The 27,786-nt window shown below is 45.5% G+C and overlaps 1 protein-coding gene across 1 annotated transcript in view; it reads right to left on the bottom strand.

Moving 5' to 3' along the window:
- Positions 1-27,786, bottom strand: part of LOC137522064 (putative ferric-chelate reductase 1) — a 160,121-nt gene that overhangs the window by 116,023 nt on the left and 16,312 nt on the right. Inside the window, exon 2 of the mRNA XM_068242088.1 lies at positions 13,225-13,417. Coding sequence (XP_068098189.1) covers positions 13,225-13,417 — 193 coding nt within the window. The remainder of the gene's footprint in view (positions 1-13,224; positions 13,418-27,786) is intronic.

Below are 27,786 nucleotides of genomic sequence, written 5' to 3'. Positions count from 1 at the left end.
GACATTCAGAAGTAGGTTCCTTGGTTTTATGGTCCAGTTGCATGAGTCTCCTGATGATTGTGAGTACCGTATATACTGGACTACAAATCGAAAAATGTCGGACTGCCTCCAAGTATCAAAGTGTGTGTGTGTGTGTGGGGGGGGGGGGGGGGGGGGGGCCTTATACTCGGGTCCCTCATAATTTTCAGTAATTATACCTGGGATTGGGGGAAGGGGGCACGCCACTCTCTATCCTTCAAGCAGCAGCAATGTGTTGTGTAATGATCCCCCTCCCCCTCCATTGTGGGCAGCGTTGTGTTTCCTATTAGGTATCACCCTCCATTGTGGGCAAAGTGGTCGAGTCACCCGCAGCACCGGCGCACCCTCCCCCTAGCAAGCTTCAGTGGCCAGTGTGAGCGTATCTTCACTACTTTATTTATATGCACAGTGAGCTGCTGTAATAAGAGATCCGGAAGCCTCCATTCATGCATTTTGCACCAGCCGCAGTCAGTGTCCTGTCACTGGCGCACTCTCTCTCACGCTGGTATGCCTGTGTCAGCGTTGCTCCGGCTACCAAAGTCACGTGAGTGAGAGGTACGCTGACACTGACACAGGCAGACAAGCGTGAGATAAAGTGCACGAGTGACAGGACACTGCGCCCAGTGCAAAAATCATGAATGAATGCTTCCGAACTCTTAATACACCAACTCACTGTGCGTATAAATAAACAAGGGAAGGTACACTGGGTGCTTTGGTTTGTGGTGGAGGGGGTGGCTCTGCTGCAGCTGATGTGGTTGATGTTTTGCGCTACTGCCCCAAATAAAGGGGTAAAGTTAACTCCACGATGGACACAATGGAGGAGGGGTTCCTTTAACAGCACTGGCCACAATGGGGGTGGTGTGAGATATTTACATAACACTGGCCACAATGCAGGGGGGAGGGGGATGTTTCATTCACAATACTGGCCACAATGAGGGAGGTGGGGCCAGGGGTTTTTGCTGCATTGAAAATTGACATGACCTGTTTCACAAGACTGAATGCAAACATTGATAAAAGCACCCTGAATGTATTTAGAGAGTTTAGCCAGTTTCATTACCCCTCATTTGTGTCTATTCACAAATTGATCTTTCCCCTGTGCCACCTGACTGCCATGGCAGAGATGATAGATCATCACATTTTAAAGCACAGTAGGTTAACACTACGTCTGCTTCCATGAATCAGGAAGTAGATACACTGCTGAGATGAAGTTCTGAGTTCAGGTCTGGTTGCAAAGGGGTCAACTATATTTGTGTAGATGGTAAGCCACAATGATAAGAGGAGCAGGGGAATGCAGGGGCATGTAGTAGTTTATGGCTGCACTTGGGTGCCAGGAGTGGTTGATGGCTACAATACTGTATGCAGTGCAGCCATTAACCACTTCTAGTCCCCAAGTGCAGCCATTCACTTTGATGGATAGACTTATACTTCAGTCTTTACACAATTACAGCGTAAGAGGGTTAAATAATAGGATTCACTTATACACGAGGTCGACTTATATCCGAGTAGATAGGGTAAAGAACATTTTCCAAAAAACACACTCTACTAATTTGCAGATCACAGAGTGTACTTTTAAAAACACAGCGTTATGTGACAACCATGCTTTGGAAATAGTTCTTAATGAGACACGATTGTTAACTTACATCTGTTGCTTCTTAACACACAAGTGGTATGTCTTAAGTTTACATATATTGGTTCATATTCCTGCACTATGTTACAGCCATACAGAATGGGCCCACTATACTACATTCTGAATGCATTAACTTCCTTGTGCTATTTATTTTATAATTATTGCGCACACATACCACACATACACACAACACTAGTCAAATAATATAGACCACATACAAATATGCAAAGGGGAACAAAATTTATAATACATTTCTTAAGTCCAGAGAAGAAATAGGCAAAAGGAGGTAACAAAATCAAAACACACTACAATGAACCAACCGTATTAAAATAAGTACAATACAAATCACGACCTCTTTTGGCCTCTGTTGTGGCATTGCGTGGGGCAGATGTTTGCAGCCCAGTAAGGACATTGTCATTGTTCCGCCATTCACCTGGCAAAATGTGCCCACCAACAAGGTCCTCACGATCCACTGCCTGTTGTGGTAAGTAGCTAGCACCATAGTGTTTGCGCAAAAAATTATGCAAAATGCAGCATGCAAACACAACAGTATCAATTTTGTCCACTCGCATATGTATGGCAGTGTGTAGCACTCTAAATCTATTTGCCAGGATCCCGAAGGCATTTTCTACTATCCGCCTTGCCCGAGATAGACGGAAGTTATACACTTCACGTTGTCTGTTGAGAGTCTTCTGAGGAAATGGTTTTAATATATGCTGATGTAAAGGAAAGGCCTCATCAGCTACAAAAACAAAATTTAAACCAAACTTGGTCTGCGCAGTATTAGGCAAATTCAGAGTATTGTTCTTTAACTTAGACATGAAAGAGGTTTGGTCAACAACTCCACCATCAGACATTCTTCCATTCTTGCCGATGTCAACATAAATGAATTCATATTTGGCATTGACTATTGCCATCAATATTATACTGAAATAACCTTTGTAATTATAATAATATGATCCAGAATTGGATGGTGGACGAATCCTAATATGTTTCCCATCAATTGATCCTCCACAGTTTGGAAAATCCCATAACAAATAAAAATCTTCCGCTATTTCCATCCACTCTGCAGGTGTCTTTGGAAACTGTGAACAGAGGAAAACATTACATAAATAGACATGTCACCATTACAACACAAATGATGATGCCATACATGATGATTATATGTATAGTACAAAAAGGAAAACCATTAACAACAAACATACCAACCTTCAAATATTCATCTTGTAATGCATCTATTAATGCCTGGCACGTTTCCGGAATTATTAGTCCAAGCGATTGTGCTGATATGCCAACGGTGTATTTCAGATCTTGTAATGCCCGTCCTGTTGCTAAATACCTCAGAGTGGCACACAATCTCTGATCCGGGCTAATGCTTTTCCGCATCCAAGTGTCTGCTTTCTGAATGTCAGCTGTGACCACAGATAAAAGAAAATCATATGCGGTGTCTGGCATCCTCAAATAATTTTTAAAGTCATCAGGGCAAGTAAGGCGCAATTCCCGCACCAAATTATCATGGCACAAAAGATCTCGCTTCTCGAGCCAGCTCTTCATCCAAGGACGTCCTTTTTTTTTCTCAAAATATAACATAAGATTTCGCTTTACTTGCAAAAGACACACAAAAGAAACAGCAGCTCTCTTCCGTCTAGATAAGTGGGTAGCCATAGGGATGCAATAAGCTTGATGCTACAAAGAAACGTACGTTTGGTATCGAACGTAACACAACGCACGTCCCGCGTATAACAGTGCATAAACTAAATGGGAAAAGCGAACGTTTATAAAGGTAACGATCGTTTGACTTCTACGTCACTTCCTATAATCTACTACACTTTTGGCCCTTCATGTATGTCATTTCCTTTTTTCTATTGTCTCACACCATAAACGTAATTTCCTACACACCATTGCCACCTACACGAAATTCTTCTGTCATTTCCTGTTATGTACGTCACGATCGCTACTACATCGGTCGTACAGGAACGAACGTTTAAATGACTTCGTACCAACGACCATCGCCCGATACTCAATTAAAGATCGTTCGTCGTTCACGACGAACGATCGTTATCGCATGTCTGTACGAAGCCTAAGTCTTAAGGTAGCCATACACTGGTCGATTTGCCATTAGATCGACCAGCTGACAGATCCCTATCTGATCGAATCTGAGCGCCCTCTATTTAACTTCCTGGTCACTGCAGTGACACAGGAAGTTAATTGTACGCTGGGATGGAAGCAAGAACAGAGCGGAGAAGATGCCCGGGAGCCAGCGTCAGGTAATGCATACCTAATCGGATCGGCCGACGCTAGCGCCGCACTCCTTACCCGCGGGCGATAGACGGTATTTTTCCGCACGGCGCAATCGACGGACCGATCCGATTCCGGGAGGAAATCGGATCGGCGGGTGCGTTTAGCGCGAACGATTGGTAGCAGATTCGATCCCAGTGATCGAATCTGCTGTCGAAAAGGCCGCAAATCGGGCCAGTGTATGGCCAGCTTTAGTCGTGGAGAGGGCTGTTATCTGACTTTTATTATCTCAACTGTAAGTGAACTGTTTACTTTTTCTCTGCTAGAGGAGAGGTCATTACTTCACAGACTGCTCTGAAAGACTCATTTTGAATGCTGAGTGTTGTGTAATCTGCACATATTATAGAATGATGCAATGTTAGAAAAAAACACTACATACCTGAAAATAAAAGTACGAGTATATTTTCTTTGCTGCTAATCTTCTAGTAATTATTCATAGTACACAACCAATTCACTATATCATACTTTTTTTCGCTTCAGTGTCTCTTTAACTACAGATGTTTTTGCCTGGCACATTTCAAACTTAGGGCTGCCAAACACAGTCGATTGCCACCAGATAGATCCCTCTCTGATCAGATCAGAGAGGGATTGGCTGCCCATACACTGCACACATTTTGAATCGATTTCAGTATGAAATAGTGTCACAACCTGTGTAGCTGCTGCTACCTCTGCCTGCCTCGCTGCCCCTGGCCAGAAGCAATACATCACCTCTCTGCTGGCACAAGTCCCCGGGTCTGTGCTGTCCCTTTCTCCGGGTGGTCTTCTGCATCTCCGCTTCACTTCCTGTCCGGTGACAAGCTGGAAGTTCAAACAGTAGAGGGCGTTCTCTTCACTTTGTGTCTCTTCCTGTGAGAAGGGGAAGTTCAAACAGTAGGAGATGCAGAAGACCAGCCAGACAAATTGACAGCATGGACCCGGGGACTTATGCCAGCAGAGAGGTGATGTATTGCTGCGGTTGCTGAATCGAATGCCGCTAACAACGCTCTCCTGACCCACTGGCGAGTGAGCAAATTTTTCCACCTGGACAGATTGACTGAATTGAGTGATTTCAGATGGAAATCGGTCAATTTGTCAGCATTTGCATTAACGATTTCACAGCAGATTTGATCAGTGATCAAATCTGCTGTATATCGGCTGGAAATCGAGCTGGAGATATAGATCTATATCTATCTGAGTTACTTACAGAGAAACTCCGACCAAAAATGGAACTTTATCCCAATCAGTAGCGGATACCCAATTTTACATGAGAAAGCTATTCCTTTTCACAAACAGACCATCAGGGGGTGCTGTATGACTGATATTGTGGTGAAACTCCTCCCACAAGCAACCCCTCCCACAAGAAAAGTTCGAACTTTTGTGGGAAATAGCTGTTTACAACTGCCAAAAACCATGCAGCAGCTACATCACTTGCCAACAGTAAAATGTTCACTGGAGTTCCTCTTTAAACAGCTCCCCACTGCCTAACACCAATCAGCAGTGGGAGCGTGGCTCGCTGCGCTGGGATCTAGTGCAGCGGTTAACAAAGGACAGCCTTATCACTAAGGGCCCTTTTATACTTAATCAGTTGGTATGCGTTAGTACGCGTTTTTTTCCATAGCAGTGCATTGGGAAGAAGATTTCAGTTAAAAACGCGTTAAGTGTGAAAGGTGCCATAGGAAACCATGGGACTTACTTTTGAAAATCAGTTTTCTTTCCGTTTTAAACGGAGAGCAACTGATTAAGGACCCTTAACAGTCCCCAGGAATGGCTCACAATCCAGTCCCCATCATAAGCATATGCCCGTGTATGTATTGTGTAGTGTATGTTACATAGTCTAGGGCTAATTTAGTGGGGGGGGGGGGGGGGGAAGAGGGAGGAGAAATATAATAAATAATAATAAAGCAGCAATCAGATACCACCACCAGAAAGCTCTATTAGTGGGAAGAAAAGGAGGTAGAATTTATTTAGTTATGCATCACATCTAGCTTCCATTTTCCATGCGCTGCAATAGTCCATCTAATATCAAAATGAAATGCCTCTTTTCAACAATCGCTTTGGAAGCTTCCCTGCCTAATGCCATTGTAGATCGCTGTCACTTACATTATTTTGTAAACCTTGCATTAATCCATCCTCTCATTGGGGGATTCTGAGCATTTCCTTTATTCTTTACAAAAGTATTCCCTGGATACTCGCTTGCACACTATTTTGGCAGTTTGAGCAACTGCAGTTCAGCAAGTGCTTTTGTAAAGAACTAAGAATCCCTCGAGGAGATGGGCTGGGTGAAATGTACGGTACATTAAGATGCATTTTACAATTTCTTAATAGTTGTCCTTTAAGATGCACGCTTTCCGAAATGAATATGCAGTAGAGTCCCAGTTATCCAGAACAAAATGGTCAGTACTCAGTGGTGAAGGCCATAAGGTCTGGAACCCACTACAAGTGTTTGCTTTTTGCCAGAGATTAGCGTTTTTAATTCTGATTGGTCCTTTCAATTTACAAAAAATAAAAAGTTGAAAGGACCAAAATCAGAATTAAAAACGCTAATTGCTGGCAAAAAGCAGACACTTTCTTTTAACACATACACACAGTAATGTCAAAATTGCTTGGTGTAGTTTTGGACGAGCGATTATGCCAGCGTTTATATACTTTACAGAAATACTAATCACTACAAATGCTGCATGTCCCGCGTTTGAAAATTTGGCAATCATAATCGCTCCAGTGGAATTTGGCCCATTCATTAACATTAGCTGAGCATTAAGGCCTCTTTCCCACCAGGACGTTGCATTTTAGGGGGACGTTATTAGGCATGCTCGGAATTCCAATTTCCCGTTCCGCGGAATTCGGCACACCGTCGATCCGAAATTGTTACATTCCGGAACTGTTCTGTGGAATTCCGGATTCCGTCTAAAAAATTTTAAAAACCGCCTCCAATATTATCCTGTAGGGAATTGCAGTTTTTCAAAACAGCTTACATACCATAGCTGGGATTAGAACCCAGGCCTCAGTGTGTAGTAGGTATCTGTCTTACCCACTAGTAGAGTTGGGCCGAACGGTTCGCCGGCGAACCTGGTTCGCGCGAACCTAGGTGGTTCGCGTGCGGGTACCGCACGCGAACTTTATTGCGGAAAAGTTCGCCCCATTGCGGTTCGCCCCATAATGCACTGAGGGTCAACTTTGACCCTCTACATCACAGTCAGCAGGCCCAGTGTAGCCAATTAGGCTACACTAGCCCCTGGAGCCCCACCCCCCCTTATATAGGCAGGCAGCGGCGGCCGTGGCCACTCGTGTGCCTGCATTAGTTAGAGTAGGGCGAGCTACTGCAGTCTCTCATAGGGAAAGATTAGTTAGCCTTAGCTTGTCCCTGGCTGCATACCTGTTCATTGATCCTGCCACTGCATACCTGTTCATTGATCCTGCCACTGCATACCTGTTCATTGATCCTGCCACTGCATACCTGTTCATTGATCCTGCCACTGCATACCTGTTCAGTGATCCTGCCACTGCATACCTGTTCAGTGATCCTGCCACTGCATACCTGTTCATTGATCCTGCCACTGCATACCTGTTCATTGATCCTGCCACTGCATACCTGTTCATTGATCCTGCCACTGCATACCTGTTCATTGATCCTGCCACTGCATACCTGTTCATTGATCCTGCCACTGCATACCTGTTCATTGATCCTGCCACTGCATACCTGTTCAGTGATCCTGCCACTGCATACCTGTTCATTGATCCTGCCACTGCATACCTGTTCTGTGAACCCACCACTGCATACCTGTTCTGTTCAGTGGACCCGCCACTGTATACCTGTTTAGTGAACCCGCCACTGCATACCTGTTCTGTTCAGTGGACCCGCCACTGTATACCTGTTCAGTGGACCCGCCACTGCATACCTGTTCTGTTCAGTGAACCCGCCACTGCATACCTGTTCTGTTCAGTGGAGTTTGGTGTGTCAGTGTGAAGCAGTACCTTAATTACACTCCCTGATTGATGTATACACATGCAAGATGTTTTAAAGCACTTTAGGCCTGTCATTTAGCATTCAATGTGATTTCTGCCCTTAAAACGCTGCTTTGCGTCAAATCCAGATTTTTCCCGGTGACTTTTGGCGTGTATCCCACTCCGCCATGCCCCCCTCCAGGTGTTAGACCCCTTGAAACATCTTTTCCATCACTTTTGTGGCCAGCATAATTTTTTTTTTTTTTCAAAGTTCGCATCCCCATTGAAGTCTATTGCGGTTCGCGAACTTTAACGCGAACCGAACCTTCCGCGAAAGTTCGCGAACCCGGTTCGCGAACCTAAAATCGGAGGTTCGGCCCAACTCTACCCACTAGACCATCAACCACACTACATGCTAAAGCTGGCCTAGCATGTACCATACTACCATTATGATCAATTCAATAGAAAAAGTAGCCATTATAGTTTTAAAATTAAACATTCTATCCTGTGGATAAAACCACCACATTTGCCCAATTGTACCGATTATTAAAGGGACTCCGAGCAGTGCAGAAACTATGAAAAGACGCATATCATTTTAAAGCCCTCTTTCTCCTCTTTCCAATGATATATAAACCGCCGCCCTACACCTTTTAGTTTTCGCTATTTTCGTGATTGAAATTGCCGTGGCCACGATTTCAATTGCGAAAATAAAGAAAACTAAAAGGCGTAGAGTGACGATTTAGGTGTCGCCAGAAAGAGGAGAAAGAGAGCTTTAAAATGATATCCATCTTTCCATAGTTACTTGTATTACACAGGACGACACTTTCCCCAGTGTCAGCAGCTCCATTCAGCAGAAAAAAAGTCGGCCTGTGTAATACAAGTAACTATGGAAAGATGGATATCATTTTAAAGCTCTCTTTCGCCTCTTTCTGGCGACACCTAAATCGTCGCTCTATGCCTTTTAGTTTTCTTTATTTTCACGATTGAAATTGCGGCAATTTCAATCGCGAAAGTAGCGAAAACTAAAAGGCGGGCAGCGGTTTATATATCATCGGAAAGAGGAGAAAGAGAGCTTTAAAATGATATGCATCTTTCCATAGTTTCTGCACTGCTCGGAGTCCCTTTAAACTGTTTAAATTATGTCACCATTCTCCCTACCTCCCAGGCCCGCTGTCTGGGTGTCACCTTGGACTCTGACCTCTCCTTCATCCCACACATCCAAAACATCACCAGAGCCTGCAATTTCCACCTCCGTAATATCTCCAAGATCCGCCCCTTCTTAACCCTGGACATGACCAAACTGCTCATCCATGCCCTCATCATCTCGCGCCTTGATTACTGTAACTCCCTCCTTTCTGGCCTCCCCCTGAAACGCACTGCCCCCCCTTCAATTAGTGATGAACGCGGCTGCAAGACTCAGCCATTCTTAGCACCACTCTGCATCCACATCCCCCCTATTGTGAATCCCTGCACTGGTTCCCTATCCATTTCAGGATAAGTTTCAAGATTCTATGCCTGGCGTATAAATCGGTGCACAAAACCTGCCCTACCTACATCTCGGAGCTTGTTCACAGGTATACACCAGGTCGCCCCCTCCGTTCCTCCAGCGACCTTCGCCTCACCACCCCACGCATTTCACTCCCATGCCCGCCTGCAGGATTTCTCAAGAGCTGCCCCCACCCTCTGGAATGCCCTTCTACCACCCATCAGACTTGCTCCCTCTTTCAACACATTCAAGAAAGCCCTCAAAACCCACCTCTTTATGATGGCCTACCCACCTCCTACCACACAGTAACTCTAAGAAATATTTAACAGCCCCACCTAGTGTTTCCACCCCACCCTTTAGATTGTAAGCCCCTGGCAGGGTCCTCCACTCCCTAGTGTAATCTACAGGATCATGTGCTCCTGTCCTATGACAGCCTGTACTTGTATTACTGGGCCTACCTAACCAGCCCATATTGCATGATCATGTATTTTGTACAATTTGCATGTATAACTTTGTTCTATGTTGTATAACCCTATGTCTGTCATCCTTGTATCATTGTATATATTTATTGTCCAGCGCTGTGTAATGTTGGCGCTTTATAAATATAATAATAATAATAATAATAATAATAATAATAATAACCCCTATCACAATGTATGGTGACAATATATTATTTTGAAATCTAGGTGTTATTTTTCTGGTTTTTTTTTGTGTGTGTGTGTTCTGGCCATAATTACAAGCCCCTATGTGATAAAGTAAAATCAATTCTCCCTCATAAATTATAGATTAAAAAACGGTTGAGTCCCCAACGCAACTATTTTAACAGCAGAAGGAAATGGCAGCGCTTCCAAACAGACGCTGCACCTGAATTGACTACCTGCACAAGTATGCAGAGCTCGACTAACGGGCAGGTTACACATCTTGCATTCAAAACAGGTACAGTAAAGGGGGCGTTAGCTTCAGCATAAGTTGTGCACAAATTATCCCTAATAGACTCTCCTACGGCGGTGACGTGAACCAACAGGAGAGAAACTAACCACTAATCTAGCAGTGAAACATATCAAAAAGTGAAGCATGTTCAAACAATGAAAATTGTCCAAAAAAGAAAAAAAGGGTTAAAACCTCAAACTAATGTAACAGTGAAGCATATTCAGCAGTGAAACATGCATACAGTAAAAAACGGCGCCAGGGAAAAAATGGCGCATGGTTCTGAACGATATTTAGCGTTTGTGATCCAAACGCAATTTTTCGTTTTGCTAAAAACGTTTTTTTTTGCAGAAGATAGGACAGTCTCTCCTCCCCAGGCTGCCTGTGGTGTGGTGGAGTCGGAGAGTGCATTGCCCGGCTGCCTGCGGTGGGGCGGGAGGAGGCAATAGCTGCCTGGGGAAAAGTGTAGCAGATGTGCGCAGGGAGTGGGGGCCAACTCCCACCCTCTGTTCCTCACCTCGGGAGCCCCCTCCTTTTAATGGCAGTCAGCTTAGCGGAAGATACAGCTGATCAATCACCGCCTGAGGCTCCGGTCTTCAGCAAACGTTAGAGCTGCAGGTCTACGCTGCCTCTTCTCTCTGCAATGCTGATTACACTACTTCCTGATCCAGTGTAATCAGCATTGCAGAGAGAAGAGGCAGCGTAGACCTGCAGCTCTAACGTTTGCTGAAGACCGGAGCCTCAGGCGGTGATTGATCAGCTGTATCTTCCGCTACGCTGACTGCCATTAAAAGGAGGGGGCTCCCGAGGTGAGGAACAGAGGGTGGGAGTTGGCCCCCACTCCCTGCGCACATCTGCTACACTTTTTCCCAGGCAGCTATTGCCTCCTCCCGCCCCACCGCAGGCAGCCGGGCAATGCACTCTCCGACTCCACCACAGCAACGATGCCACCTGAAAACGGTGTATTACGTTTTCAATACATTTGAATGGCGCGCCAGAAAGTAGCTGCGGAGCTATGCGCCAGATTTTCCTGCTTCGGTGAAACATATCCAACAGTGAACCCTAGCTAGTCTAAAATTAAAATCATAATCCTTACCTGGTGCAGCTAGCCATAAATGGTATACACATTTGTTCAAAAGACAGCAAGCAATGGGCAGCGCTCACAGGCTGCAAGTGAAGTGAAAGCTCCAATTCAGGTGCAGCGTCTGTTTGGAAGCGCTGCCATTTCCTTCTGCTGTACAAAACTTAAGTATACTTCAGGCTAGCTGCCTCCAGGGGTGTCAGCTTGCATTCAAATTTTAGAATTTTTGATTAGTGTTAGCACATAATTTGCATCTGATTTGTATTCAAGGTGTGTATTTAGCCCCAAGGGGCTGGGCATATCTCTGGAGCTTTCACTTCACTTGCAGCCTGTGAGCGCTGCCCATTGCTTGCTGCAACTATTTTAAGCTGATTTTTTTTTTTTTTTTTTTTACAAGTGTTTTCTTTGGGGGGGGGGGGGGGGGGGGGGGGGGAGGGGGGAATTGTAGTGTAATTTATTAATTTTATTAATATTGTGTATTATGTATGTACCTGTATGTGTAATATAGTTGGCGCTAGTGAATACTCTCCCGTTATAGGAAGTGATCACTTTTTTTTTTTTTACATTTTGTTAACTGACAGTTTCCTGTTTTTGTGAATGGACGCAGCAGCTGTTCGTGGTCATGTCCATTCACTTCAGGCATTGCGATTGGGTAGAAGACCGCTCACTTCCCCAATCACTTAGCACGGGATCCCGACGGAAACTGAGGCGATAGCAGCGCGCACACATGCGGAGCAGCGGCGGGAACCTGCGGCGTATTAAAACGTCATGTTGCCATTAACAGGCTAAAGAATGACGTTTTAATATGACACATTGTCATTAAATGGTTAACATACAAATGAGTACATTTCATCCAGAGTAAAATGAGCCATAAATTACTTCTCTCCTATGTTGCTGTCACTTACAGTAGGTAGTAGAAATCTGACAACAGGTTTTGGGCTAATCCATTTCTCCATAGGAGATTCTCAGCATGGCTTTTATTCTTTATAAAGACATTCCCTGAAAAAGGAATTATACAAAGATGCTGGCCAGACTCCCTGATCGCTGCACACTTTTTGGCAGTTGGACGGAGCAACTGCCATTCACTAAGTGCTTTCAAAAATAAAAACCCTGAGAACCCCTCCCCCCCCTGAAAAGATGGGCTAGTCCAACATCTGTCAGTAATGCCAGATTTCTACTACCAGTGGCGTAGCTAAGGAGCTGAGGGCCCTGATGCAAGTTTTACTATGGGGCCCCCCCAAGCACTCTATACATAACAATTGATACGGCGCACCAAAACCTGCCAATGGCAACTACAGTGTCAGGGGTGCAAGAGGGGGATGGGGAACAGTGTGTTAATGATTATTACTATTCAAAGTATCTATAGAAGTGATTATTATGAGCACAGGGCCAATACAGAGCTAATACTGTAATTGAGGGAGGGCCCTTCAGGGCCCCTCTGGCCCAAGGGCCCCGATGCGGTCGCTACCTCTGCACCCCCTATTGCTACGCCCCTGTCTACTACATACTGTAAGTGACAGCAACATAGGAGAAAGGAAATGTATGGCTCATTTTACTCTGGGAGAAGTGTGCTTATTTGTAGGTTTTTAAATTTTAAACATTTTAGCGACAGTTCCTCTACAAAGACTGGGTTCCATAGTTTTTCCAAGGTGAATATGCTTTCAATTACTGCATTTTAACATTACAGAGTTCATGGTATGTATATAGAGTGGGATATTGTACTGTGCCAAGCCTATTTTTAACATGGAGTTTCAAGCAACCAGAAACCACACTTATCAGGCATCAGCCGATCCCCGTTGGTGGTGGATAACAGACTCTACTGTATCTGGTACAGTTAGTTCATCCATTACAACTGATAACCGTTACCTTTGATGAGGTCTCCTGGTATAAAGGTGGTCTTGTCCACGGTTAGAGTATGAATGATCTCAGTCTCTGGTTGAGAGCCATGTTGAGGAATCATTGAACCACAAACCACCGTCACCAAACCATCTGGGTAGCAGTTTGCAGGTGCTGTAATGCATATCAGAAGGCAGAGGAGGACCACCGCCACCCCAGTCATCTGTAAAATGAAAATATACATCAAGAGTGTCCGAGACAAAATATTGGTAGGTTCTTTTAAAAAAAAAAAAAAAAAAAAAATCTGTGCAGAACTGTCTCAGACATCTAAGAAGAGGGGAATAAATAAAAACAAAGTTGGTAATGCTTTGACAAATCTGGCCCAATGAGCCTAGAAGAGAACAAGGTGAAAAATGGACAAAAATGTGGACCCATCCTGAATCTACCTACTTGTGCCTTTAGGTTGATCAAAACTCAGATAGGATGTTAACACACACACACACACACACACACACACACACACACACGATTTTTATAAAAACCAATTGCTCCAGTGGGATCACAGCCATAGCATTACATTAGCAAGAGCTTTTCAAATAAAGCACTCAGAAAAGCAATCCTAGTGGGTTCCAGGCCTTACATGTGGTTCTGAGATGGACAAAATGCCCAAAATGGACAAGAATCAGTTTCACTGATCTCCACTGCATGTACAGCCAACTTTTGGGCCTGGGACCAAGAGGCAGCACTTGCTGATCACAGGTGATCGGGCAAAGTACTGCAACAGTGGAACCCTTTGTGGTTGGTTCCACTTGCAGCATTGATATCTTGGAGCAACTGCTAAACTGCATGCAGCATTTTGGGAGTGATCACATCAATGCTGAGCCAAATCACAATCACCTTTAGAATCTCGGTCAAAACAGCAGGACTTCTGCAACCCATCATTTTAGGACTATTGACAGCACGGTTTCCAACTACAACTGCCATATGAAAGCCTTTGCCCACTCAGAGGCGGCCTTAGAGTACGCAGGGCCTGGGGCGAGTGTCATATGCAGGGCCTAGAGCCATATACTGTACCACCACACTCATGGGCTTGTTAACCTCTAATGCAGTATGCCTTATGGTTTAAAAAAAATTAATTGTTAAAGGCTACTAAGCCAACCAATATAGGAACAATTACAATACTTAATGTAATCATTTGCCTTTTGATTACATTATGAATTGTAATTCTTATATTGGTTTAGTGGCCTTTAACCAACTGATGGGTTCTAGGCTGACTGGGGATGGGTGCTAGGCAGAATGGGAAGTCCAAAGTTTGTATTTCTATCCAGACACGCTCCCAGCCAGACTAGCACCCATCACCAACTCCTCAACCAGCCTTGTACCCATTCCTAGCTCCTCAACAAGCTTAGAACCCATTCCTTGCTACCCAACCAGTCTATCAGCACTCCCCAGCTTTCCAAGGCAGCCTAGTACCCATCCCCATCTCACCAGCCAGCCTAGCACCCATCACCAATCTCCAGCTCTCCAAGGCAGCCTAGCACCCATTCCCAGCTCCCCAAGCCAGCCTAGCATTCTCCAGCTCTCCAAGGCAGCCTAGAACCCATCCACAGTTCCCCAGCCAGCCTAGAACTAGAGTTGGGCGAACAGTTCGGCTGTGTTAGCCGAACTGCAGCCGAACTGTTCGGCTGCCCAAGCTGTCATTTAGCTGTGGCTCTTACTACTTCCGGGTCGCAATGACCCGGAGTAGTACGTCTGCGCTGGCCCGGCGGAGCGCGTCCTAGATCGCGCTCCCGTTGCCGGGCACTCTCTGCGCATGTGTGTGACGTCACACACATGCGCAGAGAGTGCCCGGCAACGGGAGCGCGATCTAGGACGCGCTCCGCCGGGCCAGCGCAGACGTACTACTCCGGGTCATTGCGACCCGGAAGTAGTAAGAGCCACAGCTAAATGACAGCTTGGGCAGCCGAACAGTTCGGCTGCAGTTCGGCTAACACAGCCGAACTGTTCGCCCAACTCTACCTAGAACCCATCCACAGTTCCCCAGCCAGCCTAAAGCTACGCTCACACATACGACAACGATCGTTCGTTGTGAACGACGAACGAACTTTTAATTGAGGAACGAACAACCTAAGTAAAGTTAGCTTTTAAAGGTGTGCAACGATCTGATCGTTAGAACGAACGTTACATCATGTAAAGCAACGATTGCGCATAAAAATGAAAAGTTCCATGGAGAAATAGCGAAATGCGCATGTCAAGCCTAGTACGAACGACCGTTTCCAACGATGTACATGTAGTCCTCGGGTTACGTACCCCCGCTTTACGAACGCCCCGCCGATAGCTCCGCCCCGTCGATTAAATCACAGCGAGCGCCGGATTTCTATGATTTAAAAGTTTAAGTAGTTTAAAATTGACCTAAAGACGCCATGTGCGTGTGGGGAGGTGAGCAGCTACATACCGCACACCTCCCGTGCCCTGGCGTCACCCTCTGCCTCTACTAAACACCTCCGTATCATTACAGAGATCCGAGTCCTCTGACGCAGGCCGGGAGGCGACCCGGCATACTGCGCATGTGCAGAGCAGTAACAGTATCCGGGTCAGAGGACGTGGATCTCTGTAATGATACGGAGGTGCTTTGTAGAGGCAGAGGGTGACGCCAGGGCACGGGAGGTGTGCGGTATGTAGCTGCTCACCTCCCCACACACACGGCGTCTTTAGGTCAATGTTAAACTGCTTTAAAAAAAAAAAAAAAAAAAAAAAAAAAAAAAAATCACAGAAATCCGGCGCTGTCCCGACTTAATGACAGATTCAGGTTAAGAACGAGATGACAGTCCCTATCTCGTTCGTTAACTGAGGACTACCTTTACTACTTTTGCAAACGATCGTCGTTGGAAAAAATCCGGCTAGCTAGATCGTTCGTTTTTAACGATCTAGCTCGTCCGTTGTTAGACTTAATGGTCGTTGGCTGCTTTTTTTTTTTTAACGATAGTCTTTGAAATGATCGGGGAACGATCATTTCAAACGACTATAGTCGCATGTGTGTACGCACCTTAACACCCATTCCCAGCCAGACTGGATACACACCACAAGCTCTCCAGCCAGCCTCTACCTATCCCTAGCTCCCAATCAAACCTAGCACAAATCCCCAGCCAGTCTGGAGGCTCCAGCCTGAGCCCCTCCAGCTCCAGCCCATGCTTGACTGACCTAAATCCCCCTGGGTCACTCAGGCTGAGGCTCTTGCATGTTACCTTAATTTGACATTTGGCAAGCGTCACGTTAGTGCAGAAATTCATTACAAAAATGCAAATGGCATAGTACAATAAAGTATGCTGAAGACTAAAACCTGAGCAATAAAAAAGGGGAGGTTGGTGCAAAATAGAAGATGCGTAAAACAAAAATAGGAAGATCTGTATTTGTTAATGACACACTGCTCAGAACACAAACAGCTAGACTTCTGTAGAGCTTTCTTTCACCACCACCAAAATGAGCATGGCATGGCGGGCATGACTGCAGGGCCCTCTTCAGGTGCGGGGCCATCGCCCCCCCCCCCCCCCCCCCCTCCACCACAAAGGAGGCATCTGTCTCACTCTAACATCTCCCATCATGCTGCTTAGCTGGAAGCTGAATTTCCCAAACTGTCACCTGATACAATCTATAAAGATAATTCACAGCATAACAACTTACTACATGTCCAGATTGGTCATTTGTATCCTCCATTCAGTAGAGGTTGGGCTTTACAAACTGTACATATGATTGCTGGCATACACGTCCTGCACAATTAACCAAGTAAAATGCAAAAAAATCTTCAACATTTCATAACAGTGTACTGATAATGGGTAGCTAGATAATGCCGGTGATGGTTAACCCAAACACTAGCAGTATTCATCTAACGTAATTTAAAAAGAGGAACTGTAGCCGAGGATTGAACTGCATCCCAATCAGTAGCTTATACCCACTTTCCCATGAGAAATCTTTACTTTTTCCTCAGACAGATCAGGGGACTCTCCCACAGTGTGATTGCAGCACCTAGGTACTAACATCCCAATGTAGTAGCCTTGTTGCATTGTGGGAAATAACAGCTGTTTCCGACTGCCAAAAATGCACCACCTTCCACAGACATTACCTGCCAGTGGTAAGGATGCCCCCATGTGATAAATTTCAGAATGTAAATCAGGGAGAGGAAATATTTTACACTAGTTAAACACTGACTAAATTGCTTATACATAATTGTAAAAGTTAAAGTGGTATAAAACCCTGACATAATCTTCAATAAAAACAGGTTTTCCTACCTTTTAATATGACATACGGTTATCATATTTGCTTTTGTGCATAAGTATTATGCATTTAGAAATTGCAAGTTCCCAAAGTAAATTTTTTTTGCTCTGAGAGCTGACTTTGCATTTTATTCATAAGTGTTTTTTACATCTTGAAATATAAGCAAAAATGCTTTCTGAGTGTGTTTGTGTTCAGGAGAGTCTGCAGTGTCAGAGAAGTGTTTGTTTACATTCTTCACTTGATACAATTAAATACAAGGTAATAGCTCCAGTTCAGATGCATCCAGCTTTTCCCGGCAGGGAGCTTTTAAAGTGGAATATAACCCAGTATTTCTTCTTTGCTCTAAAAGATTTACAGCACATACTATACTAACAATTTTTTTTTAGTAAAACAGCATTTAAAGGGTTACATCACAGGACTGACTTTCTCCTGCATGGGCTGGCACATCAGAACTGGTGATTAGCTCATCTTCTGTATACATTCTTTACTTGATACAATTAAGTAAACATTCTCTGGCTGTGCAGAAACTTATGCTAATGAGCCCTGGAGTGAAACAGGTCAGAAAATCACTGATGGCTGCATTTAAAACAGAATTACAACAGTTATGAATAAAATGCACCAGTAGCTTTCAAAGTAAACAAACAACTTTGGGAAGTTAGTCGTTATCATATTTGCTTTTGTGCACAAGTATTATAAGTGTATGGGTTATAAAAAGTAGGAAAACACATTTTTGTTGAATATTTTGTCAGATTTTTAAACCGCTTTTAGTCCTGTGTTTAACCCTTTGAATGCTGTTCTAACAAAAAAACACTGTAGTATATAATATGCTGTAAATAATGTTTTAGAGCAAAGAAGAAATACTGTGTTTTATTCCGCTTTAAGCACCTTTTCATTACATTATTTTCACTGTAGTTCCTCTTTAAGGGTAAGCCTATTTGTCTAAGCATAGACGAATGATACTCTGATACTCAATAGTCCCCATTGACAACATAAATGTGAACCTTTGGAAAAAAGCTAAATTGCAGACCACACTATGCACATACAAGACATGTTGACAAAGGCCTAGTGCACACCAGAGCGGTTCTGCTGCGGTTTGCGATCCGCTTGCGGGTGCGGATCCGCTAGGGTAATGTATTTCAATGGGCTGGTGCACACCAGAGCGGGAGGCGTTTTGCAGAAACGCATACTCCCGGGCTGCTGCAGATTTTGGATTGCGGATGCATTTCTGCCTCAATGTTAAGTATAGGAAAAACGCAAACAGCTCTGAAAAACGGCACTTCAGAGCTGTTTGCCAGGCGTTTTTTGTTACAGTAGCTGTTCAGTAACAATACATGAAATCTACTACACCAAAAACGCTTCCCAAAACCGCAGACTGCTAGCTGAAACGCTACAGAAAAAGAAAAAGCGTTTCAAAATCTGCTAGCATTTTGCGGATCTGCTAGCATTTTGCGGATCTGCTAGCGGTTTTTGGTGTGCACCAGGCCTACGGCTAGGAATTAGCCACAAAAGGGTTTTCCCTCCCCAAGATTTAAAATTCCCCTCACATCCTACAAAAAGAATATACAGCTTCAAAGTTACTTATCTCGTCTGTGTACCTACAAAGATACAACGCACGTTTTTGTCCATTTTACCACATCGGCAATGCAGTTTCTCAACTAAATTGCACTCTGGACAAGGGTGTAAAATTGTGCGCCCCCCCCCCCATGGACTTGCAAGCCCATACTATGCCCCCAGTACAGGTAGTCAGATACGAGTGCCCCCAGTATAGGTAACCAGGCATAGTGTCCCCAGTATAGGTAGCTAGCTATAGTTGCAGGGGAAAAGAAAAAAAAAAAATCTCAAATCCACCACGCTCAGTCAGATACAGTCCCTTTAGGATAGCGTTGAATGCCTCCAGAATATGCTGCTCCCGTAATGACTCGTGGGAGGTAGTCAGATTTTTCTAACAAAAAGTAAAACAGAAAGGAGCATTCTACTGGTGCATTAACCTTTTAATATGCTTCAAAAGATAAAAAAAAAAAAAAATAAAAAAAAAAATTGCACTTACAAGATAGAAGTAGAATCACAGCTTATCACACCATTTCACACAGTTTCCCTCTGATGGAAAAAATTCTCGCCTTAGTCTCCAACGATGTGGCCAGTAGCGTGGGCTTCCCAAAGGGTCAGGACTCCGGCGGGACTCATGGACAAGTACCTACTATGCGCCTATTGCGTCATGACTGCTTCGACGTTACTACGCCTTCGTCAGATCTTAGTAACGCCGTAGTAACACCGAAACGCGTCATGATGCAAAAGGCACATAGTAGCTACTTGTCTGTGAGTCCCTGTCCCGCCGGAGTCCTGACCCTTTGGGAAGCCCACGCTACTGGCCACAGAGTTGGAGACTAAGGAGAGAATTTTTCCATCAGAGGGAAACTGATCTGTACACCATTAGGTGTGATAAGCTGCGACTTTACTTCTATTTTGTAAGTGCAATTTTATCTTAGCATATTAAAAAAAAAAAAGTTAATGCACCAGAAGAGCGCTCCTTTCTGTTATAGTTGCAGTGAGTATAGGTTAGCTAGGTATAGGTGTCCACCCCCATAAGTGATGGAGGGGGAAGCCGTGGCCACACAGACTCAGCCACGGGGAGGGCAGCCTGACTTTTTCCCCCCCTTCCTCTCTCCAGCACCACCCTCCGTGCTCCCCCCTCCACTGCAGAGTAAGCGCATGGAATCTTTGTATTGAGCAACTCACCTCCTTCCAGCTCCAATTGCCAATCACTTGCCGCTGGACTACTCCGCATAGCGGTGTATACACTCTACTTCCTGCTAATCAGTGGCTATGCATAGGAGACCAGCAGCAAGTGATCAGCGATTGGAGCTGGACGGAGGAGGCTAGAGATAGAGAGATACATCATATACTCACTAGCTGATGACCCAAAATTGCCTTGGTATGGATTTGGCTGGTGTTTGCTCCACCCACAATTACTCAATGACCAAGTTTGTGAGCTTTGCGGTCTATGGCATCAATATTTTCATTGAAATGAAACAAATCTGATTGGCCGTTTGTGGCTACACCCCTTTTCTGACTTTGAACCCCAGTCACCCAATGCCCAACTGTACCAGGTTTGAGACTTGTGCCATTAACAGTGCAGCAATTATTCCCCTTGAAAATCTATAGGTGAATTTTGCTTGGCTTTTGTAGGCTACACCCATTTGTCTGAATATTAATCCCAGTCACCCACTGTGAAAAAAATTGAGAACCCTACACAGTGTACAAATAGCTTCAGTTTACATTGTCCCAGTAAAAAAAAGTGTATTTTACTCCGCCCACAGTTTAGTTATGGTCATAAAAAGTATGCTTTATGTTATTCCAGATAATGTACTGTGTGACAAATTTCATTCAAATCCGTTCAGCCATTGTTGCATGATTGAGTAAGATCCAAATTGTCATATTTATGATAGGAGATGGATCAATATCAAGACTAATAATATATACACATACACTATATAGTCTTCTCACTTAACCGTCCCTCAGAAGGGCTCATAATCTAATCAGAGCCGTAGCTATGGGTGGGCAAAGGGGGCACACGTCCCCAGGCGCAGCACTGTAAGGGGGCACAGAGCATGGCCACCGCACCCCCTGCGCCCCCCCGGAGTGAGAGGCGGCTCACTGGCTGCCCGAAGTGCCCCTGCTTCTCTCCCTCTCTCTGCAGCAGAACAAGGGGGGGCACATCCAGGGGCGTAACTAGAAATCACTGGGCCCCCCTGCGAATATTTGGATGGGGCCCCCCCCATAGGTGCCAAATAATCGTAATGGGGCAGCGTTTCACTGTAAATTAATTGTAAAGTGGGCAGCATTTTACCAGACAATCGTAATGTGGGCCAGAAAATCGTAATGTGGGCAGAGTTCACCAGAAAATCGTAATGTGGGCCTTTAGAAAATCATAATGTGGGCAGAGTTCACCAGAAAATCGTAATGTGGGCACCGGTCACCAGAAAATCGTAACGTGAGCAGCAGTCACCAGAAAATTGTAACGTGGACAGCATTCACCAGACAATCGTAACGTGGGCAGTGTTCACCAGAAAATCGTAATGTGGGCCAGAAAATCGTAATGTGGGCAGCGTTCACCAGAAAATCGTAACGTGGACAGCATTCACCAGACAATCGTAACGTGGACAGCATTCACCAGACAATCGTAACGTGGGCAGTGTTTACCAGAAAATCGTAATGTGGGCCAGAAAATCGTAATGTGGGCAGAGTTCACCAGAAAATCGCAATGTGGGCAGCAGTCACCAGAAAATCCTAATGTGGGCAGCAGTCAGTCACCAGAAAATCCTAATGTGGGCAGCAGTCACCAGAAAATCCTTATGTGGGCAGCAGTCACCAGAAAATCCTTATGTGGGCAGCAGTCACCAGAAAATCCTTATGTGGGCAGCAGTCACCAGAAAATCCTTATGTGGGCAGCAGTCACCAGAAAATCCTTATGTGGGCAGCAGTCACCAGAAAATCGCAATGTGGGCAGCAGTCACCAGAAAATCGCAATGTGGGCAGCAGTCACCAGAAAATCGCAATGTGGGCAGCAGTCACCAGAAAATCGCAATGTGGGCAGCAGTCACCAGAAAATCGTAATGTGGGCAGCAGACACCTGAAAATCGCAAATGTGGGCAGCAGACACCTGAAAATCGCAATGTGGGCAGCAGACACCTGAAAATCGTATTGTGGGCAGCAGACACCTGAAAATCGTAATGTGGGCAGCAGACACCTGAAAATCGTAATGTGGGCAGCAGACACCTGAAAATCGCAATGTGGGCAGCAGCGACCAGAAAATCGCAATGTGGGCAGCAGTGACCAGAAAATCGTAATGTGGGCAGCAGACACCTGAAAAACGTAATGTGGGCAGCAGACACCAGAAAATCGCAATGTGGGCAGCAGACACCAGAAAATCATAATGTGGGCAGCAGACACCTGAAAATCGTAATGTGGGCAGCAGGCACCTGAAAATCGTAATGTGGGCAGCAGACACCTGAAAATCATAATGTGGGCAGCAGTGACCAGAAAATCGCAATGAGGGCAGCAGTGACCAGAAAATCATAATGTGGGCAGCAGTCACCAGAAAATCGTAATGTGGGCAGCAGTCACCAGAAAATCGTAATGTGGGCAGCAGTCACCAGAAAATCGTAATGTGGGCAGCAGTCACCAGAAAATCGTAATGTGGGCAGCAGACACCTGAAAATCACAATGTGGGCAGCAGACACCTGAAAATCATAATGTGGGCAGCAGTGACCAGAAAATCGCAATGAGGGCAGCAGTGACCAGAAAATCATAATGTGGGCAGCAGTCACCAGAAAATCGTAATGTGGGCAGCAGTCACCAGAAAATCGTAATGTGGGCAGCAGTCACCAGAAAATCGTAATGTGGGCAGCAGTCACCAGAAAATCGTAATGTGGGCAGCAGACACCTGAAAATCACAATGTGGGCAGCAGTGACCAGAAAATCATAATAATGTGTGCAGCAGACACCTGAAAATCGTAATGTGGGCAGCAGACACCAGAAAATCACAATGTGGGCAGCAGACACCTGAAAATCACAATGTGTGCAGCAGACACTAGAAAAAAAAAATGCACCTGTGAACAAAAAACAATTCACTTACCTGACAGAAGTCTTCTCCTCTCCCAGCATCTGGCTCGCAGCTCCCCGAGTCCTCCTGCAGCACATCTCCCGCGCTGACAGGCAGAGTGCAGGGCTACGGCAAGATGGCTGCCGAAGCCCTGTACTAGAGACACAGTCTCCAGTGTAGGGCTTCTTCGGCGGCCATCTTGCCGTAGCCCTGCTCTGCCTGCCGGAGACTATGCAGGCTGCTGGTGGAGCGGGGCTGCTGGGAATGAACTGGCGCAGCGTCTATTAGACGCTGCGGCCAGTTGAGCACCTTGCTGGGGGGTCCAGAGCAGCGCTCCCCCCACGCACAGTGAGCGGGCCCCAGAGCAGCCCCGGGCCCCCCTGCGGCTGAGGGGGTCGCATCCCCGGCACATCTAATTATAGGGGGTACATCTGGCTATCTAAACGAGGGGAAGGGAGGCACATCTGGCTATCTAAACAGCATTTGTACATTTTGCTAAAAACCCATGGCCACACCCACATTCTGATGCGTGGCCATGCCCAATTTGTCCAGAAGAGGGCGCAAAAACTGTTTTTGTCCCCAGGCGCTGAAAAGCCTAGCTACGCCTCTGAATCTAATCCCTACCATAATCACGTCTTTGTATCATGCAGTGTATGTATCGTAGTCTAGGGCCAATTTAGGACAAAGCGGAGCCTAGCACGACAGGAGACACTGATTGCATGTGGAGTTTGTGATATGGGCAATTTTATACGGAGTTTGTAAGTGCATTGCTTTTCAACTTTGATATTAATAAAACAGTATTACCCTACGCAAATACTCTTCAGTTTTAACCTTCCAGGCTGTAACCCCGAACGAAGAGGGCGGGGGGATGCCGCTGAGTAGCGGCTATCATGTAGCGAGCCCTGGGCTCGCTACATGATTTGGAAAAAAAAAAAAAAAAACACTGCCGCGCTGCCTCCTGGCGGAATTTTTCATACCTCCAGGAGGGTTAAGGGAGACATTTTATGCTGAGGAAAATTGGAGGATACAGAACTAGGATTGAAAAGGAAAAGTGCTCACTGCTGGCCTTTGCCGGGTCAGCCATACTATCTGGTGAGAGATTTGTATTTTCTAGTGGTGGAGGTTCACTGAGTAGGTGAGGAGCGCGTTGGAGCACCAGTGGCGATTCTAATTTATGTGAACGCACTACACCATATATCTATACGCATTTTATTTATTGGAGCCTGTGAAGATGGAGTAGAAGAGTTGAACAGGAGCACCATTACTAGCTGGGCCAAACGTGCATATGCTAATCTGTAATATGGTTAGCCTGCATATCGGGTGAGCACAACCTGGTTGTGGAATATATGTAGGGCTAGTAGAGATAAAAAACACAGGGACACCGGGAGCCCAATATCGTGTATTATCGTTGTGTAAACGGTCTATCGCAGAATAAATATATACTCACAATTCTGGGTTGCCATTTAGGCAACCACCATCAGAGCATGTGGAGAAGTACCGTCTCCACTCGGCCTTGTTGGTCGCCGCTCCCGGAAAAAGATACTACTATAATGGACTTACAGTAAGTATAACCCTACTTAGTGGGGTACTAATTAGTAACAAACACTGTGGGAGGCGCCCTTATATCTAATATCTATTACTTTCAAATAGGCAAAGTGTGCCTTACCTTTTATGGAGGCTCGTACACACGGATCAGGTAAAAATTAATTTATTTCAAGCACAAATGGACTGGACAACGCGTTTCGCGACCGCAAGTCGCTTCCTCAGGTCAAATAAAATGCTGTTAGCCAGGGACGTGTAGCGTGGGCGCCCACGCTACACGTCCCTGGCTAACAGCATTTTATTTGACCTGAGGAAGCGACTTGCGGTCGCGAAACGCGTTGTCCAGTCCATTTGTGCTTGAAATAAATTAATTTTTACCTGATCCGTGTGTACGAGCCTCCATAAAAGGTAAGGCACACTTTGCCTATTTGAAAGTAATAGATATTAGATATTAGATATAAGGGCGCCTCCCACAGTGTTTGTGGAATATATGGACTGTCTTACAAATTGATCGGATGTGTATCAGAGAAACATTCCTTTGGGACTGTTATATAGCAAATACTGACTGTGTTGAGCACTAGACTTTGTAAAAAGAGTTTAGGACGAAGTCAACTAACTTATCTGTATGTTTTTGGGATGTGGGAGGAAACCAGAGTGTCCAGACACTGGGAGAACATACAAACTGTGCAGATAGTGCCCCGGCTAGGATGGTTGAAAAGCAACTGCTCTGGGCATCAACTGAACCATCAGAGTGGACACTACACTTCTCACTCCCACAGGCCATTAGAGGTCCAGCTCAAGTGGCAACCTGAGCCTAAAGGTGCGTACACACATGCGACTATAGTCATTGAAACGATCCTTCCCCGATCATTTCAAACGATCGTTTAAAAAAAAACAAAAAAAAAACAGCCAACGACCATTAAGTCTGACGGACGAGCTAAGATCGTTAAAAACGATTGATCTAGCTTGGCGGATTTTTTCCAATGACGATAGTTTGCAAAAGTAGTACATCATTGGAAAACGGTCGTTCGTACTAGGCTTGACATGCACATTTCGCCATTTCTCCATGGAACTTTTCATTTTTATGCGCAAGCGCAATAGTTGCTTTACATGATGTAACGTTTGTTCTAACGATTAGATAGTTACACACCTTTATAAGCTAACTTTACTTAGGCCGTTCTTTCGTCAATTAAAAGATTGTTCACAACGAACGATCGTTGTATGTGTGTACGTAGCTTTAGGCTGTATTTACACAGGAAACTAAGTAGCATTTCCCATATGTAGAGTGACCATATTTTTGTGGGTCCAACCTGTGACGTTGGGGGGGGGGGGGGGGCGGCGCGCGCCGCGGCGAAAAGTGGGGAGGACTGAGCGCGCAGCGGCGAAGACGGGGGGGGGGTTGCTGAAAAAATGGGCGTGGCCATGACATTGTATGGGCGGAGCTAACGTAATGATGTAACAGCGAGGCATAAGAAAGCAGTGTTTACGCCATGATGTGGACAAACGAGACTTTGCATCATGGGTGTGCAGAAACTGTGTGATGCTAATAGTATACTGTAACCACAAAGCAGCAAACATAGCCATCTATGACCAATCAAATAATAAATGTAGTAACAGTTACCCCGGACACCAGAAAATAAACGCAATAGGCAACATGTCAGCACAAAATAACCGCAATGCGGGCAACATGTCGGTACAAAATAAACGCAATGCGGGCAAACATGTCACCAGAAAAGAAACGCACTGCGGGCAAACATTTCGCTAGAAAAGAAACAATGCAGGCAAACATTTCGCTAGAAAAGAAATGCAATGCGGGCAAACATTTCCCCAGAAAAGAAACGCAATGCGGGCAAACATTTCACCAGAAAAGAAACAATGCAGGCAAACATTTCACCAGAAAAGAAACGCAATGCGGGCAAACATTTCGCTAGAAAAGAAACAAATGCGGGCAAACATTTCACCAGAAAAGAAACAATGCAGGCAAACATTTCACCAGAAAAGAAACGCAATGCGGGCAAACATTTCGCTAGAAAAGAAACAAATGCGGGCAAACATTTCGCTAGAAAAGAAACAATGCAGGCAAACATTTCACCAGAAAAGAAACGCAATGCGGGCAAACATTTCGCTAGAAAAGAAACGCAATGCGGGCAAACATTTCGCTAGAAAAGAAACGCAATGCGGGCAAACATTTCGCTAGAAAAGAAACCTAATGCGGGCAAACATTTCACCTGGAAAAGAAACCTAATGCGGGCAAACATTTCACCTGGAAAAGAAAGCATTTACTCACCTGGCAGAAGTGTCCGGCCTCTGGCGCGCTGCTCCGTCCCGGGACCGTCTTGTTCCTCCTGCTCTTCTCTCCCGCGCTGACAGGGCTACGGCAAGATGGCGCCCGAAGCCCTGTACAAATAGGTCTCCAGTACAGGGCTTCGGCAGCCATCTTGCCGTAGCCCTGCTCGCCTGCCGGTGTAATGTCTGATTACGCTACCCGGAAACTCCCTTCCACACTGAATAGCGCGCATGCTCAGTGTGAAGTTAATGACGCTGCTGGAGATAAAATACGAAATATCTCCGCTCCCACACCTCTTACACTCCCCAAATTTTCAGGGTAGGGAGGGGACCCCCCGAACGACCTCTATGCCAAATTGCAGCCCCCGAGACCCGCTGGTTCAGGAGAGAGATTACAGTAACCTATCTCGGGAACCAGCGGGTCTCGGGGGCTGCAATTTGGCATAGAGGTCGTTCGGGGGGTCCCCTCCCTACCCTGAAAATTTGGGGAGTGTAAGAGGTGTGGGAGCGGAGATATTTCATATTTTACCTCCAGCAGCATCGTTCTATAGGAAATGTGGCCGCACAGTCTCCTACTGCGCATGCGGGGCAGCGCAAATCCACAGGCAGCATAATCAGACAACACCGGTGTCGGAAACAGACACCGGAAGAGGAGGCTGGGGAGCGGGGCTGCAGGCAATGAACTGGCACGGCGTCTATAGACGCCGCTGCCAGTTCATTGAGGAGAGAGTGGCCAGAGTCCGAGGCCGGGACGTCCCGCTGCTGAAAGCGGGACGTTTCCCGGGACCTCATTAAGCCTGGGACAGCGGACCCCGAATCCGGGACGCGTCCCGGGCAATCCGGGACGTCTGGTCACTCTACCATATGTAAAATGTTTGTGGATCAGCTGG

This window comes from Hyperolius riggenbachi, chromosome 6, assembly GCF_040937935.1.
Source record: "Hyperolius riggenbachi isolate aHypRig1 chromosome 6, aHypRig1.pri, whole genome shotgun sequence".
NCBI lineage: Eukaryota > Metazoa > Chordata > Amphibia > Anura > Hyperoliidae > Hyperolius > Hyperolius riggenbachi.
Note: the sequence above shows the minus strand (reverse complement) of the source record. Positions and strands in the feature narration are given on the sequence as shown.